The sequence below is a fragment of the Sarcophilus harrisii genome, chromosome 4 (assembly GCF_902635505.1).
Source record: "Sarcophilus harrisii chromosome 4, mSarHar1.11, whole genome shotgun sequence".
In the NCBI taxonomy this organism is placed as follows: Eukaryota; Metazoa; Chordata; class Mammalia; order Dasyuromorphia; family Dasyuridae; genus Sarcophilus; species Sarcophilus harrisii.
The window spans coordinates 312381158-312408110 of record NC_045429.1 but is presented as its reverse complement, the minus strand read 5'-3'; the positions used below and the strand labels follow the sequence as shown (position 1 = coordinate 312408110).

At 31.6% G+C, this 26953-nt stretch overlaps 1 protein-coding gene across 1 annotated transcript in view; it reads left to right on the top strand.

Annotated features, from left to right (window-relative positions):
* Positions 1–26953, top strand: part of ABCA9 (ATP binding cassette subfamily A member 9) — a 116895-nt gene that overhangs the window by 51858 nt on the left and 38084 nt on the right. The window contains exons 18-24 of the mRNA XM_012548549.3: positions 2728–2867; positions 4382–4498; positions 11717–11906; positions 15695–15861; positions 18032–18165; positions 23626–23763; positions 26589–26696. Of these exons, the coding sequence (XP_012404003.2) occupies positions 2728–2867; positions 4382–4498; positions 11717–11906; positions 15695–15861; positions 18032–18165; positions 23626–23763; positions 26589–26696 (994 nt within the window). The remainder of the gene's footprint in view (positions 1–2727; positions 2868–4381; positions 4499–11716; positions 11907–15694; positions 15862–18031; positions 18166–23625; positions 23764–26588; positions 26697–26953) is intronic.

The following is a 26953-nucleotide window of genomic DNA, read 5'->3' as shown; positions in this document are numbered from 1 at the left end:
AATTGAATAATCTGATCACATCTGAGTTTTTCCTCACAAATGATCATATTTTTTTCTGTATAAGATTATATTTTTAAGATATGTCATTTGAAGTTACATCTTGAGCTTCTTTGCTTTTTGTAATACATCATTCTATTTCCTTCTATAGTTTCTAGTGGGTGGAGAATAGTATTATGATAATCAAATTTCCTTTCCTTTATATTTAAATTCCTTTCTACTGGTCACTTAAAGAATTTTTTGTTTATCACTGGGACTGTAAATTTATCAATATTATGTCTTAGAGTTTTGAGTGTACATATTTTATTTTTTTCTGGAGATAATCTGTGTATTCTTCCAATCAGTGCATTATTTTCTATATTCAGAAATTCTAGGCAGTTTTCTTATCTTATTTCTTGTATTTCACGTATTTGACTTATACTGGTCTTTGGGGAGGTCTACAATTCTTAAGTTACTTCTACAAATTCTAGATTAATGGTTTTTGTTTACACAGAAATCATGTATACTTTTTTAATATGATTGCTTTTTGCTTCTTTTCTTCCAGCCTGACTTTTATATTAGCATGCATCCCAATCTCTTGTTCTCTTTTTTATATCTTTGGAAAACTTGTCCTTATGGGTTCAGGTTTTTCAATTAATTTTTTTTATCATTCAGGCCATAAATTCTGTCATTCGATCCTTTTTAGCTTCTCGAAAGAGTCTAATTTCTGTTAAAAATAATTTTGAAACAGTTCCATGATCTTTTGGAAATCCAGAGGGTTTTGTGTTTCATCAGGTGTTGGCTCAATTTCTTTTGTTACAATAATATTTTTAAAAGAATTTACAATTGTTGAATATTTTGATATCCAACTTCTCTTCTAATTTTTGCATCTTTTATGCTTATTTGTCTAATTGTTATCTAGTTTTTAAATTGATATTTTTTCCTTTTGAAATATTTGTTGAATTTAATCCCCCCATCATTGTCTTACCTCTCATATTTTTGACTTCTCCTTCACTAGTGGGTTTAGCCCCCTGGGCTTGACCATAATACTATCTCAGTCTCTTCCTACATTGTAGGATTTGCTTTTCACTGTTATTGTTCTTTGTTCTAACTCCAGTTTCACAACTGGAATTTCAGGACTGGCTCCAGTTGGATTCAGGCTCCTTTCCTTAAGACCTGAGAAATCATACACTTTGGCCCCCAATCCCAGTTGTTTAATCCATTGGCTGGGCTGATTTAGCATCTGCTTATTTTTAAGGATTCTGAGAGAGATGAATGAGTATTCTAGGTTCAATTCTTATCTAATTATTGTTTTCTCTGCCAAGGAGAATGATGTTTGGTCATGAAAGGTCAGAATGAAAATAAGGAATAGATATCTAAGATAATAATATTATCATCATAGCTTCAGTTAGGTTCTATTATAATAATTTTATAGATAAGGAAACTGAAGTTGAAGGCATTTAAGTGGCTTTTCACTGTCACACAACTAGTAAGTATTCGAAGTGGAATTTAAATTCAGGTCTTCCGGACTAAATTCAACACTTTGACTACTTTACTTCACTGCCTAGATGACTTTATGATAAATTGGGAAATAGTTAGAGAACACTTACCTGCCTTGGATGAGTTCCCATTATATTGAAAAAATATTTTTTCTTGATCCATTGTCAGTAACTTTTGAAAGACTCTAGAGAATGGGAAAAGGAATTGGAAGATTTTAATTTTGGAGAAAATTAGATGATTCATAGGGCATTGAATTTGGCTTTAGTTTTTTTTTAATCCAGAATATATTATTCAAGTGATGATTAATAATCATAAATAGCAAGCATGACTTTATGGAGAATGCCATATCATTTTTAAAACTTTCCTTTCGAAAAAAATATAGTTATTAGATGAAAGGAATGGAATAGATATCTAGATATTAACAAAGAATTTTACAAAGTCCTTTATTTTGTGGAAGTAATAGATATAGCATAGAAATTTGTACAGATCTGAGGTAGATAAGAATAAGAGAATGAAAAACATAATTTGTTCTTATATCACATTGAGATTGGGATATAGGGGCAGCTAGATGGCACAGTGGATAGAGCACCAGTCCTGTATTCAGGAGGACCTGAGTTCAAATCTAGTCTCAAACATTTTGACACTTCCTAGCTGTGTGACCCTGGGCAAGTCACTTAACCCTAATTGCCTCAGTAAAAAAAAAAAAAAAAAGAGAGATTAGGATATAATTCATGACTAGAGAAGTGATTATCCTACATTTCTCTGCTCTAGTCAGATAATATTTGTGCTATTTTGTTCATTTTATGTGCCACATTTTAGAACTGACATTCTAGAGAAGGGCTGTTAAGTACCTCGAGATCATATCATATTAGGATTTTTTTGAAGCTAAATAAAAATGTTTAAGCAGAAGACAACAAAAAAGAACTATAATAGTTGTCTTCAAATATTTCAAAATCTATACAATAGAAAAAGGACAGAATTTTTTTGCAAGACCTTAGAGGGCAATGAATGGAAGACCTACATAGGTGTAGGTACATTGCCAATGAATGTGCCAATGAATGATAAGCTTATTCCAAACAAAAATGATATTTTCTACTTTCTTTGTAGTTTCAAATACTTCATAAAATATTATATATGCACTGTACATTCAATTCAGCTCATTAAAAGTACTCAATAAATGCTTTTTAATAGTGATAGCATTGAAGAAACTTCTAATGACATATATATATTTTGAGTCTTCCCTTCCATCAGTTTGCATAGGAATGAGATATGTGATCCAGAAAGAATAACATCACTAATCAAACATCACATCCCCGATGCCAAATTGGCAGCAGAGAGTGACGAAAAACTGGTGTATACATTACCTTTGGAAAGGACCAATAAATTTCCAGGTAATTAATAAGACAATGAAAATCAGAAAATAATATTAATTTTCATCTAAATTTACTGACATTTTATAGGTCTGGGGTTACAAGATACGTAAAAATGATTATTTACTACAATTACTGTGCCTGAAATTCAGACAATCTGGCACTAGATGAAAATAGGAGCATGGGCAATATTTTCACAGTCCACATACCAAAGATTCTTATAGGTGTGATTATATAAATAAATATAAAGGATCATATGTGAAAAAGTAATTTTGGCAGTATGGAAGATTCTTTTTACCTTCACAGATTACAAGGCATCTATAACAGTGCTCCTGGGTTGGAGGTCAAAGGAATTTAAATAGCTTGCCTAGGATCTTCCAGCTAGCAAGCAGAATTGGAGCTCAAGCTTTGTACTATATGCACAAGGGCCTTGATAGACTTGATTAACTGAGAAAACATATTAGCATACTTGCATACTTAATTATACTTTTACTTGGAGAATAGAACTCTTTATTAGAAAATCAAAGCACAAATATTTGCTAATCATTAATTAGCAAATTTTAAATGTGATAGACAATGTAGAGAAAATTTAAAAGTTACCAAGCCTTAAGTACAACTATTATATCCTAAACTTATAGTCATTTTTGTCATTAATATAAGGTAAATACAAGTAAAATAAACTTTAGCCACTGATGAATCTTAATCCCTTTCCTTACATTAATTTAAAGAAAGTAATTTAATGTTTTCTTTCACCTGTAATACCTTAATACCCAATTGTTATGCAAGGTTCCCCAGTAAGTGAAAACTAATTTCTCATTATTGAAATTAATGTTCACTTTTAGTTTTTTTTTAATACTCTTATCTTAGAGGGATGTCCTAGGGACTAGTTCATGCCAGTTCTAGGAAAGACTTTAGGTTATCATTATCCACGTGAATATTTTTCTTCACTTATGAAATGTATTATTTTTTCCTTTTGATGTTAAAAATTTAAGTTGCTTATAATTTGTTTGTTATAAATGCCTACCAATTGTCATTAAACTAATACCTCTGTTCTACAGAAATGTTTTTTTTTTTTTATTTGAGTTTAATCTTAGAAAATTTCTGGCTTTTATCATGACAAATTCTAAAATTAATTTTTATATTTTGTTTTTACATAATAGACATTTCCCAGCAAATACTCAAACAATTCTTCCTCTCTTTTAACATAGAATTCCTCCCTGAAAACAATTAAGGAAAGGTCCAAATAGCTAAGTGCTATTTAGATTGATTGAACAAAATGCTACTTATTACTTATATTGCTGAGGCAATCGAGGTTAAGTGACTTGCCCAGGGTCACATAGCTAGGAAGTGTTAAATGTCTGGGACCAGATTTGTACTCAGGTCCTCCTGACTTCAGAGATAGTGCTCTATTCACTGTACCACCTAGCTGCCCCTTGCTATATATATATATATATATTTTTTTTTTTTTTTTGAAAAGAGTAGTGTTTATTATCAGACAATAATTGATTTTATTTTTTTAATTTGTAATTCTTTAGACCTCTACACTGATTTGGATAACTGTTCTGACCAAGGTATTGTGAACTATGGTGTTTCTGTGACAACTTTGAATGAAGTATTCTTACAACTAGAAGGAAAAACAACTGATGAATCAGGTAAAACAAAAAGAATTTCAGTATTGTCTAGAAAATCAATAAGGAAGATGTATATAATATACTGTACATCAATTTCTTTGCAGAATCTGCCAAGAGCACATACTGTCTCCCATATTTTGTTGGGAAGTACCTGAGTTGTTTTAGAACTGGATCTAAGCAAAATTTTAAAACAGATAACTGTTCTTGCTGCTATTTTGTCTCCTCATTGAATGATTTGCATATGTTCTGAAAAATCGTCCTTTCTTTGTTTTTTTTTGTTTTTTTGTTTTTTTTTTGCTGAGGCGATTGTGATTAAGTGACTTGCCCGGGTCACACAGCTAGGAAGTGTTAAGTGTCTGAGACCAGATTTGAATTCAGGTCCTCCTGACTTGATGTCTGGTGCCCTATCCACTGGGACACCTAGCTACCCCTCCTTTTTCTTTTATATACAATGTCCCCTTGAATTTTAGGGCTAATTACCCAATATCCTAGTCTCTCATCTATTCCATAGTTGTTATGTCAAAAAAATCATAACAGATATTGCAATATTAAGAATGCTAAAAATTGAATTTTGATGTAGGGTAGATGGTAACAACTTAATAGGAGGAACCACTAATTGTACGTTAGGCATCAATGACAGAGGAGAGCAATGAGGAGATAGATATCTGGGGACAGAGGAATATATAATAGTAAAAAATATTTTTAAAGTCAACATTTATTACATTCAGATTTGCAAAGTGTTCTCTATGCATGAGCTCATTTTGTCTTCACAATAACCTCGGGAATTAAGTGCTATTGTCATTCTCATTTTACAAATGAGAAAGTCGAATCTGACAGAGGGTGACTGATTTGTCTGTATTGTCACTGTTATTTAATGTTTGAGGCAGGATTTGAATTTTGGCCTTTATAACATTAAGTTGAGCTCTCTATCTGGCATGCTACTTAACTTCTACTGGCACAATTATGTCTTAGTCTAACTAAACATGATACTGCTTTTTGAAATCAATCAATGAGCATTTATTAATTATTAACTTCCCTTTGTTAATTAGTAATTATGTGTTAGCTGCTGAAATACAAATATAAGCATGAAATATTCTCTGCCCTCAAAGGTAATACATTATAGTGGTAGATAGAACATGTTTGCAAATAATTAAATATAGAATACATAATATAACATTGAGAGTAGGTGTATCTAGATTCACAGAAATAGAGCCATGTGCTACTGCCTATTGTTCTAAAAGGACTTTGGCATGTATTTTGGAGTGAAATCAGGTCTAATCTCCCTGCTCTCACTCTCATTACCTCATTAAGTCTTCCACGACCTTGGAATCCTTGTGCCAGTTTTAATTATAGTAAGTTAAATGATTGGCCTAGGGTAATAGGCATAGGGTCACCCACAAAATGTACAATATAACTTAGATAAGAGACAAGTAACTTATTATGATACACAAAAACAATACTGAAAGTCCTGAAATTGTATGACACTGCTAGAATCAAAGCCAAAGAGGATAAGATGGAAGTTTTCTTTTTGACACCATATTCCATCTTTTGGCATTGTCATAGTGGATGAGGAAGATCAAGGAATAAGTCAAGAAACACTATATAGATCCATACAGAAACACCAAGTCCTCTAAGCACTGGACCTCTTCCCGACTAGAAGCAGACTTCAAAATTCTGATATAGTTCAACAGCACCAGGAAGGGCTATTCTGATATTAGTCTTCATTACATGAAAAATAGATACCAAGCTGTTTTGGAGGGTGTTAAAAACTTGAATCAGGAAACTCTTTTGAAGTTAGCTCATTGTTCTAAGAGGCAAGGTAAGGGTCAAAATCATTGCAGACATTGAGGACAATTTTAGAAATGGCACAAATGCATGTTTTATTTGTAAAACAAGAACAACAACAATCAGACAAAAATCTTTTTAATTTAATGTAATAAAAATTATCTATTTTACACTTTTCTCTTGTTTATTCATAAACTGTTTGCCTTTCCCTAAGTCTGACATGTAAAATGTTCTAATTTTTTGGTAATCTCTCTCTTAATATACAGGTCATCTATCCATCTTGACCTTATTTTGGTAAATGGTATAAGATATTGATCTTTGCTCAGTTTATGCCATATTGCTTTCCAGTTTTCCCAATAATTTTTACCAAAGACTAAATTCTTATCCCCAAATCTTGTCTTTAAAGTTGCTAAATACAAGGTTATTACATTTATTTTCTGCTATAAATTATATATTTGTTGCATTGATTTACCTTTCTATTACTTAGCAAATATTAATATGAGATGGAATATTATTTATAAGGAAGAGCAAGTAGACTAGTTTTTCTGGGAGATAGAGTATGTGAAGGAGAGTAATGTGTAATTAGCTTGGAAAGAGAGACTAGGTCCAGATTATTAAAGACTTTAAGTATAAAGCATTTATACTCCAAGCAATAGAAAACTGCTATTGAGCTAGAGAGTAGTCAGACCTCTACTTTAGGGAGTACACTTTGTTAGGTCTATGGTGCATTAAGTCCAGGCAAGAGATGATGAGGGTCTGAATAATTCTAGATTGCCCAAGCAAGAGTTGCAACGGACATCAGCAACTAATTTATCCAACTCATACATGAAAATATTCTCTACTTGAACATATCCTACCCCTGCCTGTCTAGCTTCAGCTTGAAGATTTTGCAGGAAGAGGAGAGTAGTACTTCTGTTCAGAGTTAATTCCAATTTGAAAAGTTCTAATTCTTACATATGCAAAGTATCTTTTAAGCACAAAAATACCAGGTTCTGCACTAAGTGAAAGGATACAAATACAAGCAAGCAATGTAGTTTCCATCTTTATGTAGCTTACATTTTAATGGAGTCTTTATAAAGGGAACTGGAAACTGGAAGGTAGGGAAACCTGTATAATGTGGAAATGTTCAAGAAGGGAGGTAGAAGGCTTGATTCTTCAAGATAGGGAATACCTACTAGTCAGAATGAACACAGATGGTCCCAAGATACCTATGTTCTAATTGGCATGAGGCGGTTTAAGTAGAGAAGATATAGAATGGAGATTTCCAGGAAGAAAACTTCTTAGAAAGTTTTTCTTTACATTAAATTTAAATTTACCTTTTTTGCAGCTTTAAATTATCACTCCTGGTTCTGCCACATAGGGCCAAACAGAAGTAATCCCATCTTTCCTTTATATGGTAAACTTAAACTCATGTTCCCCTCCCAATGCCCCCTGAGTCTTCTCATCTTTAGGCTTAACATATCCTATTTTCCCCAGCTGATCCTTGTATACAGTGAACTCAAATTTCTTTACCACCCTGGTTACCTTCCTTGGAACATTTCTCATCTTATCAATATCTTTCTTGAACTGTGGCTCTCAGAACTAAACATAATACACTAGATGGAGTCTAATGAGGGAAGAATACAGTGGGATTACTGCCTCCCTATTTTTGGAATTCATGACTCAATATAGATGAAAAATGCATTCTCTTTTTTGACCTTCCACATCACACCGACTCATTTTAAATTTGTAATTCACTGAAACCTTAAGATATTTTTCTCAGAACAACTGCAATCTAAACATCCCTCTCCACCTTATACTAATGAAGCTAATTTGTTTATCCAAGTTAAATTTTTCACATTTATCCCTATTGAATTTCATTGTATTTGATTAATCCCAATGATTGAGTCTGTTCATATCTTTTGATTCCTGACATTGTCATCCATTGTGTTAGCTTTCTATTTTATGTCATCAACAAATCTGATGAGTATACCATCTATACTTTTATTCAAGTCATTGATTGTTGGAATACATGGGAGCTGTTGGAATACATGGGAGCTACCTGACAGTGGCTGCTGGAGATCCAACCTAGAATGGATCTCCTCTTATGAGAAGGTGATACAAGGAGAATGAGAGACAGTTGTGTTCTCTGACCTCTCTCCTCTTCCCTCTGACTCCAATTTATCTCATTCCCAGTCCACAACACCTGTGTCAGCAAAGACTGACCTAAAACTCCTTCAGATGTTATGATCCACAGCTGTGGAGGCTCTCGGAGAATTTATGTGTCCCTTAAAAATTGATAAATTAAAAAAAAATAGGGTTACACAGAGATCATTGGGGTATTTCACTGGAGATTTTCTGCCATATTTATATGGATCCATTAATAAATAAATACACTTTGAATGCAGCCATGCCATCAGTTCTAAATTCATCTGATTATGTTTTCATATAATCAATATCTCCCCATCTTCTCTGCAAGAATAATGTGAGATACATTATCTAAAGCTTTGCTATAAATAGAATTAATCTGTATCCAAAAAATTGTCCTCATTTACTAGTTTAGTAATCCTGGAAATGAGGATAGTCTGCTATTTCTTTTTCTTGAGATAGCTTTGTAATTACTATTTTCCCCCTAACTATTCCTTAGCCTTCTTAAAGATCCATTCTAGAAGTTTCTCTAGAATCAAAATTAAACTCATTGTTATATAGTTTGTAGATCTTGTTCCTTTAATTTATTTGAAGATGGGGACATTTGTCCTTCTCCAATCAATTCTTTTCCTTTTTTTCATTAACTTTCAAATATCACTGAAAGTGGCTCAGCAGGCACATCTACCAGTTCTTTCAAGACCTAATAACGTCATTCATCTGGGCCAGGTTACTTGAATTCATCTAGGGATGTTCAGCTTTCTTATTTCTCTTGCGTAACAACTCTGTCATTTTTGTTGTCATTTCTAGTGTCAAGGTCATTCTCCTTTGCAGAGAATGCAATGGAGCACCTTTGCATTCTTTCCCAAATAAATGAAAGTTATCACCATCACATTTACTCAAAGTAAATTTGTAATTCTATAGTCTTTTTTTTTCTTTCCCATGATAGCTATCTAAGGATGCAAACAAATAAATAAACAATAAATGTTGACAGCTTAATCCCATTCTAAGTTGTAGGAGAGATATATGTCTACAGAGGATAAATCATCCCTACCACCTCAACTGTTACTTAGAATCTGGAGAAAAGAGGCCAGGAACATGAGTTCAAGAGCTCCAGGAAGAGCAACACTACCTAGATTAGTAGTTCTAGACCCCAAAGTCATCAGCAAGGCATGGCATGGCCCTTTATGAAGAAGTGACCTACTACCTTCCTAACACCAGTGCCAATTGTCACTGATAGATCAATTGCCATTGAAAGACAGGTAATCTTAATATCTGTAGGAAAAGCAATATCTCGCCTTCCTCATCTTGATGAGTGAGCCTTGTTTCCAGCCTGACTGCTATAGTTATCCAGGGAAGTAATTCTTGAGAATATTTACTCTGTCAATTGCTTCTCTAATGAATATTTCCAATATTCAACGTAGTGTTTTGCACATAATAAATACTTAAAATACTTTTTTTTTGCATTCATGACTTCATATATCATTCTTGACAATATTTTCGTAGTGTTTTCTGTTTTCTGTGTATTTGTTTTTAATATTTAGTGAGTTTCTTATCCATCTATTTAAAGCTTTTTAGATGAATTCCATTTTCTTCTTCACTGGTATTATTTCTTTGTGTCTTTGGAATTCTGTTCTTGAGCATTTTCCTCCTGTGCTGACTTCTACTGAAGCATTTGAATCCTTGGGATGTTATATGGCTTCCTCTAAGTCCTAGCTAAACTCCACCTTTACACAGTTTTTGCTTATCCCCCTTAATTTTAATGCCTTTCTTCTGTTATTATCTCCAATTTATCTTCCATTGTACTTATTTGCATATGATTGTTTGGATGTTTTCCCCCTTTACACTGTGAGTTTATTGAGAGCTTTTGGCCTTAGGATTTATAAGTTTTTGCATTTTTAACACTATGGCTGTAAATAGTAGGTGCTTAATAAATGTTTATTGACTAATTGGTTTAGTAATTTTTTTCCCTTATAAATTTGCTTTCTTAAAATCTATAATTTAGCATCATGCAATGCCCAAATTTTCTCACCTCTAGTTAGCATAGTTGTGTGAGTAGAAGAAAGGGGACATTTTTGAGAAATAACATGATGATAAAATAGAGAAGACAGCAACTTTAAAATGCTGATCTTATGTGTCTGAAATGCATAATTTACCAAAATACTTGCATAAACAAAAAAAACTGAACTTCTTCATTGAAATTTATGGGCAGATAAAATATCCACAAAAAAACGTTAGTATCATTTATTTCTTTTCTTTTTTTCAATGACTATAAATACTCTAAACATTTTTAATATTTATAATTATAAAAATTTATAATAATTTTAATATTTAATATTTATAAAATTGTGATTTCATTGTATTAAAAACTCTAGATTGAGAAAGTAACCTCTATTAATACAGATCATCACCTTCTCTGTAACTTATATAGTCTTAAAGAGTTGTCTAGAGTAGGGCTTCTTAAAATTTTTTCCAGTCAGGACACTTTTTTGCTTGAGAAATTTTTTATGAGAACCCAGGTATATAGGTATATAAAATAACTAATCATAAAGAAATTTGTTTAAAAACATTATTTGGTATACAGATAATTTTACCTTTTGTTAAAGACAAAAGCAAGATTAAAGTGCTTATTTTTACATAAAGAATTAAATTGTGGGAAAATATTTGATATCTTCTACTGTTTTTTCCCTTTCTAATAGTACTTCATTTCCCTCCAATACATGCAAAGATAGTTTTCAACATTCATCTTTGCAAAAACCCTCTCTTTCTCTCCATGTCCTCTCCTCAAGGCAGTAAGCAATCCAGTACAGAAATTCTTCTAAACATATTTCCATATTCATCAAGCTCTGAAGGAAAAAATGGATCAAAAGGGAAAAAAACACAAAAAAGAAAACCCAAGTAAACAAACAACACCACACTATACAAAGATAAAAATACTATTATGCTTTGTACCACATTCAGACTCCAGAGATCTCTCTTTGGAAGGGGATAAGATGGCCCTTTCCATCCCCGGTGTATTGGAACTGCCTTGAATCACCTCAGGATACCTTTTACTGTTGCCAAATTTTTCACTACTCCTACATTTAGTTATATGACTCCATTTAGGGTCATAATCCAGTTCAAGAGGCTTTAGCCTAGAGCACCAAGAACCTAAGTGATCACACTATAAGAATATAAACAAGAATTGAATTTAAGTCTTTTAACTCTGAAACCAGTTTTTTTTTTTTTTATCAACTATACCATATTGTCTCTCTTTTACTTATAATCAAGATAGTTTTGTTTTTTAATAATGGCTTATTTTGCATTGTGGCTTTCTTGATGTGTTCATAGATTTTGGCATTTGGGGACAGGAGAAAATAGAAATGACAAGAGATGCTAGGTGTTTTGTTGAATTGGAACAAGCTCTCTCCTCAGTTTCTGAAATGATCACTGGCATGGCTTTGTGGAGGAAGCAAGTCTGTGCAATAGCAAGGATTCGTCTCTTAAAGTTAAAGCATGAGAAAAAAGCTTTCCTGTGCCTGTGAGTATCAAAGAACTTCACATTTGTTTGTCAAACATTTAAGAAAGAAAAATCTTCACACAGAAACTTAAAGCTATTTATCTATCTCTAGCTTTCAATCTCTTTTTATTATCTATCGCCTTTTTAAAAAAATAGAATAATTAGCAACTAAAACCATTTTTATATAAACAGGAGAGCACTAAAATGAAGTTTATATGAATTTGTGAATCTCAATTTCATATTGCTTTCTTTAAAAAATATATAATAAATTCTACTTATTACTTTTGAAACAGTCCCATTTGCTTCTCTGTATTTCTTCCTATTCTCTTCTGTGCAATTAAAAATATTGCAATGGCCCTCTTTTTTGTTATTAATATTCATAACTTCCTTCATCCAACACCTCTTCTCCAATTTAAAACAAAAGCAACCAAAACCAGACTTGTAATAAATAAACACAGTAAAGGGGAAAAAATCCATTCAGTGGCTATATTCAAAAATGTTTGTCTTATTTTGTTCATCATCTCTTTTTGTCTTTGGTCTACTGAAAACATGGTTATTAGATCAATCATGTAGCTTGTGTTAAGCTACTTCTATGTACCAGGATTTGTGCTAAGTTTTGGGAATGCAAAGAAGGGCAACAAGGAAACAAAAGAAAACAAAAATTAATCACTACTTTCAAGGAGTTCATAATGTAATGGTTGTTGTATTGATCAGAATTCTAAAGTCTTTCAAAGCTGTTTTTCTTTACCATGTTGCTCTTTTTTTATAAATTGTTCTCATAGTTCTGCTCATTTTGTTCTGTCAGTGCATGCTTTACCCAGAATATGCTTAAATGATCTTTTTTTCCATTTCTTATATCATAATCATGTTCCATTTCATTGATATATCACAGTATGCTCACAAATTCCTTAATTGTCCTTAATTTCCTTAAGAGGAAACTTAAGGAATCTCTAGATAGCAGTTGTTTTATTTTTTCTCTTGTTCTTGTCTTTTCTTCTTTTTTCTTTATTTCCTTCCTGGTATTATATGTATATATATATATATATATATATATATATATATATGTATATATAAAGTAAATATATAAATATAAATAAATATAAATGTATATATAAAACTATTTCCTTCCTAGTATTATTCTCCTCTTAATTTCCCCTCCTCCTCTCTACTTTATTTTTCTGGTTGAGTTTGATGTCCTTCTATATCAAACTGTGTGGAACTTGCCTTTGTTTCAGATAAGAAGTCAATTTCTCAAAATGAGAGACAAATCTTATTGTTTGAATTGAATCTTTAGTGTTTATATACTAGAATTCTAATTATTTGCAGAAAGTAATATATTTGTTTCCTCTTTATTTATGGTTATTCCTTCAATTTCTTTTTTTAAAAAATCTTATTGATATAGATAAATATTTCAAGAACAGAATCAAACTATAGTGATGATAACTGACATACTTTATACCTAATTTTATTGGAAAAAACCTTATAGTACTTCTTCGTTATCTGTAATATTAACTATTTGCTTCAGACAGATATTGTATTCTATTGCAAGGAAAGATTGGTTTATTGTTATATTTTAATTTTTTTTATTAGAAATGGATATTGTATTTTTGTCAAAAAACCTTTTCTTTATCTACTGATAGAATGAGATTTTTATTTCTAGTTTATCATGGTCTATAATATTTATAGTTGTCCTAACACTGAACCAATCTTGCATTCTTAATTTGAATCCAGCCTAGTCATAGAATGTAATCTGTTTGATATATTACTGTAGAGTCTACAGTAATACTCTGCTGATGTTTATTTAATTATTTTTGCATGAGTATTCTTGAGATATATTGGTATACAGTTTTTTTTTTTTTTTGTTTTGTCTCTCCCTGGTTTAAGTATCGACTATATTTGTATCATAGAAGGAATTTGGTTGGATCTTTTCCTTTCCTACTTTTACAAACAGTTTATATTGTTTAAGGTCTACTTCAAACTTTTTTACTTCCCAGACCACCTAGCACAATACATTATATATAATAGGCACCTAGAAATGTTTATAGAACAAATGAATAATGAATCCTAGAACCTCAAGACTCACCCCTATCCCTTTTCTTTAGTACCTGGAAGCAAAATTACCCATTAGTCAGGGATTCCCAGTAAATTTTGGAGGTAGATGTTGTTCTTCAATTATGTACAACTCTTCCTGATCCCATTTTTTTGGCAGAGATGCTGGAGTAAACTTGCCATTTTCTTCTTTAATGGATCATCTTTTTTTGGCAGAGATGGATACTTCCTACCTCCAAATTAGGGCTGTTTCAAAAGGAATAGGTAAAATTTATTATATCTATTTTTTAAAGATTGTTAACAGGTTTGACTCTGGCCCCACTCTCTCCTATTATATTTTATTCATTATAGAATTCTCAGATTTCTTTCATTTACCATTCATTACCTTTAGCCCTGAGTAGCTGTGTGATGTTCATTTTAGGAGTCCCATAATTAGCATCACCATTCCATTTAATTACTTAACAACAGATTAACTTTAGGAAAGAAATATACCAAGAAAAAAGTACAAATATTTTTGCCAACATCTCAGGCATATAATCACCAATATACCTAATTTTGACAGTGGGCACCTGGGGTGACAGTTTTGTTTGGTTCCAATATAATCTTAATCCCACCCAGTGCAACTCCAAAGCTGAATATTCAGGAGTTAATACTGGGTAACTGATATTTAGTCTAGATTCCTGGACTCCCAGGTCCTCATAGCTTGCACTTGAGACATTTTGGAGACTCTGCTCCCTGTACCTGGGAGGAAAAAGAATTAATGAAAAAGCCAAAGGCCTAGATCTGTTTCTTGGGGTTACATGGTTTAGGGGAGCGGAGAAAAAGGCAGTTCTCAAATCTTCTCCCTTTACCACATGATGTGAATGAAGGAGTTCATCCTCAGATGAGAATGCCACCAAAATCTACTTGACTTTCTAGATTATCTGCTTTAAAGATACAGATCACTGTGGGTTTTACTGACAGAAAAAGGTTGCTCTTAGTCATGTGGAGAGCTAATGTTGAAGGTCCACAGATACTCTAGGCCTCCTATTTTTTGGAATCAGATCCCTAGCATCATTCATGTAGATGACACCATTTTAGATAGTTCAAATATGTACCAGATCTTCATTATCATTATATGTATACTACTAGATTATAAATTCAAAAATCTTCAAAGACATTTCAGTATAGATTTTATTTGTCTTTTTTATGTTGTTAGTTCTATTCTGTTCTATTGCTTTCCTCTGGGACTGTATTTTCACATTTCCCTGTTTCTCTTTCACAAAATAATTGCCCTACCAGACCAAACAGGGATCTGAAATGACATTGGATAAGTCAAAATTATAAAGTAATTGATAGGGACATTGAATAGGGACAGGACCTGTGACTTCACTGGTTATAGGAACTCTCTGGTGGGAAAACTGCCTCTTTTAATTTAGGTTGGCAACTTCTCTGTGTCTTATAGAATTAGAAAGTTGCCTGAAACAATGATAGCTTAAACGACTTATTTACTGTCACATAGACAGTGTCAGAAATAGAATGTGAATATATTTTGATCTGGTTCCAGTTCATCATTTATTGTGCCATGCTTCCTTTCTAAATGATTATGATTATTATTAAATGTGTTGGATAAACTCATATTGTTAGCAATTTTTATTCTATCAGAATATCTGCTAATTTTAAAATAATTTTTGATTGCATAATTGTTTCTAAATGGAGCATGATTGAATGTCATACAAAGCAAATATTGCCATAAATAATGTTATTTTTCTTCTGTTTAGATTACTGGTGTTTGGAATTGGTTATTTCCCTTTCATTATGGAAAACATACTGTATAGAGTATTTCGTCAAACTAATTCTTGGGGACTTTCTCCTAACATGTATTTCCTTTCCCCTGGACAACAACCACATACTCCTCTAACTAGTCTGTTGGTTGTTAATAATACAGGTAAAAGTAATTATCTATATCTACATGCATATATATGTGATTAACATCTATTTTTCTACTTAATTTACTCTTAAGAAATAATAAAAAAAAATGAAAATATCCAGCTTTATTTAGGCTGCAGAGAATATCACTGATGAGACAAAGGAAAAAATGACTGTTCTACTTTTATGTTGTAGTAGGAAGAGGGAGATTAAAGCACAATGGATCTAGGTTATGATTAATTATATTTTATATTTCCCTTGGTTCATATCTCTGTTCATAAACCCAACAAATTCTCTTGTACAGATAGACCTAGTCAAGCCCTGTTATTAAAAATAATCATGTTAGTTATAAAAATGTGTTATTATATTATGTAAATGAATTGTAACAACCTCAAATTCTTCAAGGTTTCCCCCAATGCCATATGCTATATGAGAGTCTTTTCATGCTAACAACCTCTGTTAGACTATATAAACTACATCTTTCTCACAATCTACAAAGCTTTTTTCAATGAAAATTACTGGTATTTCTACTGTCCGCTGAATCCTCCTAATTACTGCCTTCTCCTTTCATTGGCATCAATTTTCCTGTCCATTAGTGATACCTACCACTCTCTCTGGATATTTGGTATAAATAAGGGGAGTCTAGGTTTTCTTTTGCAATAGGACAGGAGGCTAGAGTTTTGCCCATTGTAACTTTCTCTACAAATCTTATAACTTTAGCAAAAAAGGTGCTTAATCAGATGTTATCCTTTTTCATGGATTATGTCACCTATACATACAGATACCCATCAATTGAAATTCCTTTAAGTCCCTACATATACTGTAAGACTTACTCAGAAACAAGTTCCTTGGGTTCCTCCTTCAAAAAGGTACCTCTTCCTTTTAGTTTGTAACTTATTGCTTCTCATTACACATGTAATTATTGCAGTCTCAAATGCAAACTTGAGCCCATGGAGTTGGTTTCAAAAATACTTTAAGTACTGTATTTAATATAATTGGTTTCCTTTGCAATCCTAAGTATTTTATTTTATTCATTTAAAAGACATTATTCTGAAAAAGACCTTAAAAGCTTCACTGAACTGTTAAAATTGTTCATGACATCAGAAGTAACCAATAAATTTTGCTTTAATGACTTAAATTCCATTCTAATATATTTTTTAATCTTTGAGTTCAGAGATGGCTATCCACCCCTAAAGGGACAATGCCTTATTGTTGCTGTTAAGCATTGAGACATTGATAACGGATTATAAAACACTATGTGCTCCCCAACTCATTTTCTCAGTTCAGTGGATAGGATATTCAAATCACATTAGGAAAGGCTGCCTCAAGACAGCAATCAAAATGTACTTGTCTTTGGCATAATTCCCCCAAATTGGTTGGGGTTAAGCTATTCTCTCTTAAAAGTTTGCCATTTATTTAAGAGAGAATAGTAGCCTTCTAGAAAAATGTAAGTGGCAGGAAGACAAGGTTAACTGAACCACTTATTTGGGAGAAGTAATGGATCTTAGTAGAAGAAGAAAATCTTTGCTAACATTTTCAGATAATAGAAATATAAACAATGATAACAACACAGAGAAATATCTTATATTTGGGAGAAGTAATGGATCTTAGTAGAAGAAGAAAATCTTTGCTAACATTTTCAGATAATAGAAATATAAACAATGATAACAACACAGAGAAATATCTTATATTTGGAAGAAGTAATGGATCTTAGTAGAAGAAGAAAATCTTTGCTAACATTTTCAAATAATAGAGATATAAACAATGATAACAACACAGAGAATTATAGTGTACAAAAGACATTTTGACATCTATATTCAACTGAATTTGAATATATTCAACTTGAAATTGGCCAATTAATAAGATAGAAAGAAGTTTAAAAGCAAATTAGATAAGTGCTATTTAATTACAACGACAGAATATTCCTGGGTCATAAATTACTTTCTACATCCGTTACTGAAATTTCATTAATTACTGGTCTCTGAAAAAAACAATATAAATCATGAAAATGAAATACTTATTTCTACAAGAATTAACAATACCTTTTCACATTCTAGGAAATTTGGTATTTTTTCCTATATTAGGTTTATAAAATCTACTTAAATTGTGATGAATATTAACATAAAACTGTCTTTTGGAGTCCTTTTTTCATAATTTAGTCCTTTCTTCTATTATTTCCTACATGTTAGGGTCAAACCTTGAAGATTTTGTACATTCATTGAAGCTTCAGAATATTGTTTTGGAAGTAGTTAACTTTAGAAATAAAAATGGCATAGAAGATCCATCATATAATGGAGCTATCATAATCTCTGGTAAACGAAAGGTATGTTCTCTATTTGTGTGTGTGTGTGTATTTATATTTTAAACTAAAATGTTTAAACTATACTGTAATTCATAAAAATAGCAACATGGCAATTCATCTAACATATTTTATTAATTCAGGAAAAAACAAGCATACAAACATCTTTGTACACGTTTAAAGAAAAAAACTGTAGTTTGCAAATTAAAAATTCAAATAAAAACAACAACCTCATGAGACACTCTAGTTCTTAGCAGCAACTGTAACAATAGCCATAACTATTATGACCTCTAAAAATCCAACCCATTATTCATCTCCCAAAGGGAGATTGGCTAAGGCAATGTTAGGGATGCAAAGTAAGGTGATTCATGGAATGCATATTTTGGGACTATTATGATAACTATAAAGGCCTGACAGAAATACTGAAATACTAGCAAATTGAGCTCTGAAGATATCATTTATTGGGTCAGTACCTCAATAAGTGTTGTGTCATTGTTCCTAAAAGTTAAAGAAATAGAACTAAGTAGTCGTGAATCACAAATCAGTCTTACATAAAACCAGTTAGATGAGCAGATTGAGATAAAGAATAGAGGACTCTTTGAATTTTGATGTTACAGTAAAAAAACAAAAATCAGAAATTCCTGTGCTCCCACTTGCTGGAAAGACTCCAATACAAATGGTGTTCACTAAAATGAGCAGACTATGAGTATGCTTGAAATAAACTGAATATATGATTGTTTCCATCATACGTCAGTACCTTATGATAACAAAATTAGAAACAGATATTATAGAGAAAAACTTCCTATTGGTTTTGTTGATGGTACCTTCAACTGTAAGTCAAACATCAATGTATTACTGACAATAATAACACTAACTAATCTTTATATCAGAGAAGTTATGGCACAGTGGATAAGGTGAGAGACCTGGAATAAGTCTTGTGTTCAAATGTTGTCACACTAGCCATGTGACCCTTTTTGCCTCAATTTCCTTACTTACAAAATGATCTGGAGAAGGAAATGGCAAATTACTCTAGTATTTTTGCCAAGAAATCCTCAAAAAAGGTAACAAAAAATTGGACTTGACTAACCCGATTGAATAACAACAATTATACAGTGCTTGCTTTGTGTCAGGAACTGTGCTAGGAACTTTTTAATGCTCTACCTTTTTGATGCTTTGGAAGCATCCTTGGAAGGCAGGTGCTATTAATACTCTAATTTTGCAGATAAAGCTAACAGAGGTAACTGGAGTTGAACTCAAGTCTTTGTGACTACAGGTCAACGCAGCACAGGATGATCATATGAAATAATTTCATTCTTAAGCCTAGCCTGTCAATTAATTTACAAATCAATTGATAAAGCATTTATTAATAGTGTTCTAGGTGCAGACACAGTGCTAAGTGATAAGGATTCAAAAAGAAGTAAAAGACAGTTCCTGCCCTCAAGGAGCTTACAGTCTAACGAAGGAGACAAATTGGAACACACACACACAGGGACGTACACATAAGCAAGCTAAACATGGAATAAAGAGGAAATAATTAAAAGAGGGAGAGCACTAGAATTGAGAGGTTAAGGAAGACTCCACAAAAGAGGGAGGTCAGTAGTGAGAGTGGAAAAAGGAGAAACATAGGCATGGGAGACAGCCAGAGAAAATGTCTAGAGCTGAGTTGGGTGTCTTGATTTTTGGAATAGCAAAGAGGCCATTATCATTGGACCAAAGAGAATATAATAGAAACTAAGGTGAAAGGAGACTAAAAAGGTAAGAAGAGGCTAGGAAATGAAGAGTTTTGAACGCCAAACAAAGGATTTTTTTTTTTTTTTATTTTCTCCTGGAGGCAAAAGCCACTGGAATTTATTGAATAAATGGACAGAGCTTGTTTTAAGAAAATCACATTAGTTGCCAGATGATGCAAGTTGGATTAAAATAAGGAGATATTTGAGGCAGGCAGACCTACTAGCTGACTATTTCAATAGATAAAATAGAAGAAATTTAGGAGCTAACACAATTTAAAGAGGGAAAAGCTTGAGAAAGGGGCAATTTAAAACCTTCACTTGACACAAGAAGTTTTATCAAATAATGAAATGTATGACAAAATGATGTTGATGTCTCAGATAGTATTGAAAAGGAGAAGAATATACTTTGTTAGGAATTTTAAAATTCCCTTCTTGAATCTAATGTTATTAATAATAATAATTTACCAGTAGAACAATTGTAATAAATTGATAAAATAAATGATTCTCTTTAAGAATGAAAGTTAAATACCACCATGGCAGAAGTGACTTGAGAGATATATTAAAGATCTATGCACCAAAAAAATCTTGTGGGTTTAAAGAACAAATTATTTATTTATTCAGTAATTATTGAATAAAATATGCCAAAGTATGCTAACATTTATACTGTCTTAATTATTGCAAAATTTTATAATGAATTCTTCATTCATGGCTTTTTTATATAATTCAAATATGTAAAATAGACCTAAGTATAGTAAAAATGATAGATTATTTGATTTCTAGGTGGAAAAACTATTTAAAGCAGATAACCAACACAACAACATTAAAATACTTATAAAACATGATATTTTTCAGGGAAAAAGTTAAAGTCCATCATAGTTCTGTTTGGTCTTAAATACTATTATATCCATAGAGGTTGATTTTTATAAAAGCATCATTTCCCTGCATAATTATTGCAAACCACCATTTCTCCTTATCTTGCAATAGCTAATAACAATGATAATAAAGTAACTAAAGTATGAACTTTTTTTTTTTACTAATTGTAATATCTTATATCCATTGATTTTCTCCTTAAGTGATCTATGAAAATTCATTTATAGAACATTTATGGAAAGTTCATTGTGAAAAATTTATGGAACTATCTCTCATTTATATCCTTCCATAAGTGTAGTTAACCTTGTTTCAAATAGCTAGAAAAAGGTTTTACCAATAATCAGATAATTAATGCAGACAATTTTCTCTACTCAAAAATTACAATAAAAATAACTATCTTCAAAGGGAATCAGTTTACCCAATTATATATATCTGTTTGTGAAATTTCTTGAATTGCCAGATGTCAATTTTCTATCCCACAGAAGTTCAAAGATGTGACCCACTGACGTATTGAAAATCATTATCACATTTAAGAAAGATTAAGTGACTTTTTCAAGGACACAGAGGTAATTAGTGGTAAAGTGAGAAGGCTAAAATCATCTGATTCACAGTCATTTGATTCACTCTTTCCACCCCCCACTCTATGGCATTCAGCTTAGAGTAGAAGGAATATCTCAACCATTCTTAGACTTGTATGGTACCATCAAGCCTAGACTCTCCTTGTACTTTCAACAACCTGAGTGATGTAAAATGAAGCAGCATGACAAGATGTAGGCTTCAGGGCATGCCATATGGCAACATCTGTGAGATTCCTAATTGAGGCAGCATGTTAATGGTTTAGAAGTGTGGAGATCTGACAACAAATCACCAGGAGGACCTCTAATATTGTGGCTAGAGTAACTAGTGTTGCAGTCTAACTTGAGCAGGAAAAGCTGATGATGCTCTTTCCATAGGCATGGAAGAGGGGTTTTCAGAGACTAACTAGAAAGTATAACCACAATGGACCATAGAAGTCTAGAACAAAAAAAGAGAATTACTTGTGGAAAAGAGATCATGCTGAGCAATGCAATGATCTGTGTTCAAAGAATACTTTTAGACTTGCCCAAAGTTCCTGACATTTATTTAGGAAATAAATGAAAGAGGAGCCTTCACTTTCAATGTCCCAGTAAGCAACAAGAGGTACACAGAAGGCAATGGAGCAAAATAAAAAAAAAATTAGGGAGAATAGATGAGGAACACAGTATTAATTTTGTTTCCATGGTGTTTTTGACATCTCTCTCCATTTCTGCACTCATATATATGAGCATGATCTTTGTTCAGATCCTGTTACCTTTCACCCAGACTATAGAAGTAGTTTTATAACTGGTCTTTCTTGCTTTCTTTCTTTCTTTGACCTGTCGTTCATAGGTGAAATTTTCATTCCCTAGCATGTAAACCTTAGCATGTCACATACCTTCTACCCTCTTCTTAAAAACCTTTAATAGTTACCTGAAGGTTAAGATGCAAACTCTTCAATCAAGAATTTAAGATATCCTAAAAATTAATTGTAACCTACTTTTCTAGCCTTTGTTCACATAGCCTCTTGGTCTCTATATGAAGATTTCTTTTGTCCTGGATTCTCTGTTATTTGATGAAAACTATTCCCTCAAGTACTTTCTCTTAATCTTCAATTACTAAAATTGTTTCCCTCCCTCAAGTCTTAAGTTCAGGTAACTACTCCATAAAACATTCTATAATTTTCTACATATTACTAAATTGCAGATATGATACAAAGACCTGTTTATTTTGTTTGTTTTTGTTTATTTGTTTGCTTGTTTTTAGGTATTTTACTCTATTCAAACAATGAGATGTAATTATTGATTATTTGCAAGTCAAAGATACTGATCTCTATTTTGTAATGAAAAAAAGCCTACTTTTTTGAAGCCTTAGGCAAAAGCAATTCATAAATCACTTTAAAAGACTGCATATATATATCACAACAATCAAGGGTATTGACCTGGAGAGATCACAATGCAGTTTATTTTACTTTTATATCTAATTTCTACTCAGAAAGAAAAGAGGAGAAAAAATTCATTAATTTCTTCTCCATTTCATACTTCAGTTAATTATTCTCAAGGAAATTCAGACAAACAGAAAATTTGCACTGAATTCAATAGAATGACTGCATATTTTATTTTAAAAAACAATACTTAGCTTGCCTACTACTACAAAAGTACAACGACAATAACTGAAAAAATCCAATCTATTCTCTTAAATTCAAATTTGCTTTCATAGTAAAATAATGCCATCTATTGGACTTTTAGGACATTGCTACTGTATGGAAGCTTGGTGTTCTTATATGAATTGGAATTTTATTAGAAATTTAAAAATTGGATATATTTTCCCAAAATACAAAATTTAAAATTAATTTTATATAAAATGTTATTATTAATAATTTTTATTATGAAAATAGGTTAAATTTCTTCTCGGTTCCTAATTTTTTTTTCCTGATTTCTCTTTATTCTTAGAGGCTTTATATGTCCTTAGAGCTTTTTCACTATGATCCATATGCAAGATTTCCAGCCATACATTTTTAGCCTCAAAGTATTCCATAGTTCAATAAGCCTGGGAAGCAGTGATTCAAAATATGCTGGTTTTCTTCATACATATAAAGTAGCCATTATTCCCATCAACATTATATATATATATATATATATATATATATATATCCACATTAATTGACATTTTCAAAATCATAAGTTCTTGAATATAGAGTATGTTGCCAAATGTAAATACCAACACTAACTTAATTCAGAACCTTAGCCAGAACATGGCAATTAAAAATGTTTTCATGTATCATACACCAAAACCTTTGCTTTAAGAGCTCACATTTATCATTCTTAAGCATTACAGGTTTTCAGTTGCATGCAATACCAAGAGATTGAACTGTTTTCCTGTTCTAATGGGTGTTATTAGCAATGGACTACTTGGAATTTTTAATCCATCAGAACATATTCAAACAAAGAGGAGCACATTTTTTCATGTAAGTATAATAATGTTTCATTTATCCAGTACTGTTAGTAAACATAATGTTTCACATAGTGACCTTTCTAGGTAAATGAAATCTTTTATTAACCATGAAATTTCCCACTCCCTTTCTTATAAACAACTTTTAGGAGAAATTTGTCCAAAATGTATAAATATGCTTCCCTACTTTATTAATAAGAGTGTAATAAATATAATTTTAAAATTTTATGTTACTTGATTAATCATCAATCAACAAATTGATGATTTATTCCAACAAATTTATGGCATTAAAATACTTCAGAATAATCTAATTTAAGCATATTTCCTTTTTAAATTTAAATGTTATTGATTTAAACTATTTTTTTATATCACCATAACTTCCCATTATATCCCTCCCTACTCTTCCAGATAGTTATTTCTTAAAACAAAGAATTAAAAAACAAAATCAATTCAGCAAAATTAACCAATTGATCAATAGAATCATATATTGTCTACATATACATACATTTTATACATATATGTACATATATATGCATGTGTGCATTATGTATGGATATATATTGTTTCTTATCGTTGCACAATTTAGTGATTTGTTAGATTACATTTTAGTTTGCCTTCCAGAGTGATTGAATTACCCTTATAGTTTCAACAATGAATTAGTGCCTATTCTCCTATAACCATTCAAACATTTGATATTACTTCTTACCTTTGTCTTTTTGGGGGTTTTTGGTCATCTTTGCAAATACGATGGCTGTGAGGTGGAATCTTAGAATTAGGTCAATAAGCATATATACCTATTGAAGACCTTTTCTTGTTCTTATATATTTGCATTAGTCACTTAACTTTTATTTGCCTTAGCTTCCTCTTCTGTACAATGGGCATAATAATAGCACTAATTTCTCAGGGTTGTTGTGAGCATCAAATGAAATAATAATTGTAAAACATAGCTTTGTGCCTGGCACAAAGTGCTATATTATCATTATTCCCTTGAATATCTTGAATATTGAACCTATGTTGGAGAAATTTGCTACAAAGATTTTCCTACCATTATTGTTTCCTTTCTTAGCTTCCCTCACATTTATAAAGAAAATGGTGAAAGAGAAAGAATACAATCAACATCAAAGATTTATAAGAGGGGATTTGTGTTTTTTCTAATGCTCTTTTAGGAAAGTTACTTCTCTGACACGATTCCTCGTCTGTATAATAGAGAAAATAATAGCACCTACCTCATAGGGTTCTTATAATGATAAAATGAGATAACATATATAGTGTTTCACAAATTTTAAAGAGTCTTCTAAATGTTAGATATTATTACTATTAATTTTGATTTTTAATTAGTATGAGGAGTTTTAAATTATCTGTGATTGAACTGTTTTCCAGGTGAGTTGTTTTTATACAATTTAGTACATAATAAATACTTGTTTACTGACTGATTACCAGCAAATACCTTACTTTTAAATCTACTTATTCAGTCTTTTGATTCCCCTGGCCCTTAATACTTGGTTGTTTTTCACAGAACTATTGATTTCTCTTTCTTTTTTAATATTTAGTCTTGGTTAGACATGACCACTTTTTCTTCTAATATTTTTGTTCTCCCAAGTTATTTCTTCTATAAGTATAATTTCATTTCCTTTTCTTACTTTATTTCTTCCAGGTATTTATATATTCCTTGTGAAAATTGGATTTTTCTTTCCTTCTGAGTCTCTCTGAAATTTTTTTGAAATTATCCTCTTCTACTAGGTTGGTTTTTCGATACCTCTGGTTCTATAGTATCTTTATAATGGTTGTTGTCTTCAAGGAAGAAGACAGTATAAAGAAAATTCCCATATATATCAAAACATTCCAACCATCTTCTTTCATAAGGGAAGAAGTGACAAAGAGAATTTGGCAGTTGCCCAAAGCCACACAGTTAATAAGAGAAAGAAGCAGAACTCTTTAATCCTCGTTTTTCAGCAGCATCTTGACCCCTATAGCTAGAAGTTGAGTCTTAAATTCCCTTCTCTGAGGTCAGAACAACAGCACTGTGACATTTTTTTTCATTAAGAAATTCGTTTAATTCCTTTCTCTGTGTAAGAGAATCAGTATTATGGCCCTGTTCTCTTCTTAAATTCTGATATCACCTCTTCTCTTTAATTTTCTTAGAATTCTTTATCTGAATCTTTGCTTGTGCTCTTGGGGTTCCTGTATGTATTTCTTTTGTCTTTATGACTTGCTAAATCTTTGTTTAAGGATGATAGAGGCAAATGTGATGTATGTATTCTATGGGTGGCTATGTGCATCTGCAATTACAAAGGTTGTTTCAAAGTCTACACATGGCATTTATGAGAAAGGAGAGCTGAGAAAGTTACAAATTCAGCCTAAGAGTTGTATATATGGTTTTGCAGGCAGAGGTCCCAGTTCCCTGTGGTAAAAGAGGTGAAGCCTTTTCATATGAAGATATTCTTACCCATCTTCAAATTTTCCCTATGTCGAAATTTTAGCTAAAATCCTACTTTTTACAAGAAGCCTTTCCGATACGTCTTCCTGTAAATGCCTTCCCTGTGTTAAATATCTCCATTTATCCCTAATTTGTTTTCACTTTGTTTCTGTTTTATCTCTTTAATTTAGACTAAAAATTCCTTGGAATTGGGGGACTTAAAAAATCTTTAACATTCAGCACAATACTTGAATCATAGTAAGCATTTAATCAATGATTGTCAATTTTATCTTTCCCAAATGTAACACTTTTTTGCACTTTTTGATGAGAATAAGTTCTAAAACTTTGAGTATTTTTTTACTCATTTGAACAAAACATTAATAAGTATTTATGATTTTTCTGACTTACTGCTCATCATTTTTCAGGATGATGTATCCATAGGAGTTGGTTTTATGGAGGCATCCTTTTTCTGCATGTTTATTGCAACCAGCATTTCTCCTTATATTGCAATGGGCAGCATTAGTGATTATAAAGTAAGTATATTACTAAAATTTGAAATTTAAAGTAATTACAATTTCAATATTTTACATGCATTGATTGTTTTTTCTTTAAATGATGTCTGAAAGTTCATTTACAGAAAATTTGAAACAACTTTCACTTATATCCTTCCATAGATGTGGTTAACCTTGTTTTAAATAGCTAGATAAAGGCTTTATAGTCATCAGTTAATTAATGCAAACAATTCAGTTTACTCAAAAATTATGATAAAAATATACCATCTTCAAAGATG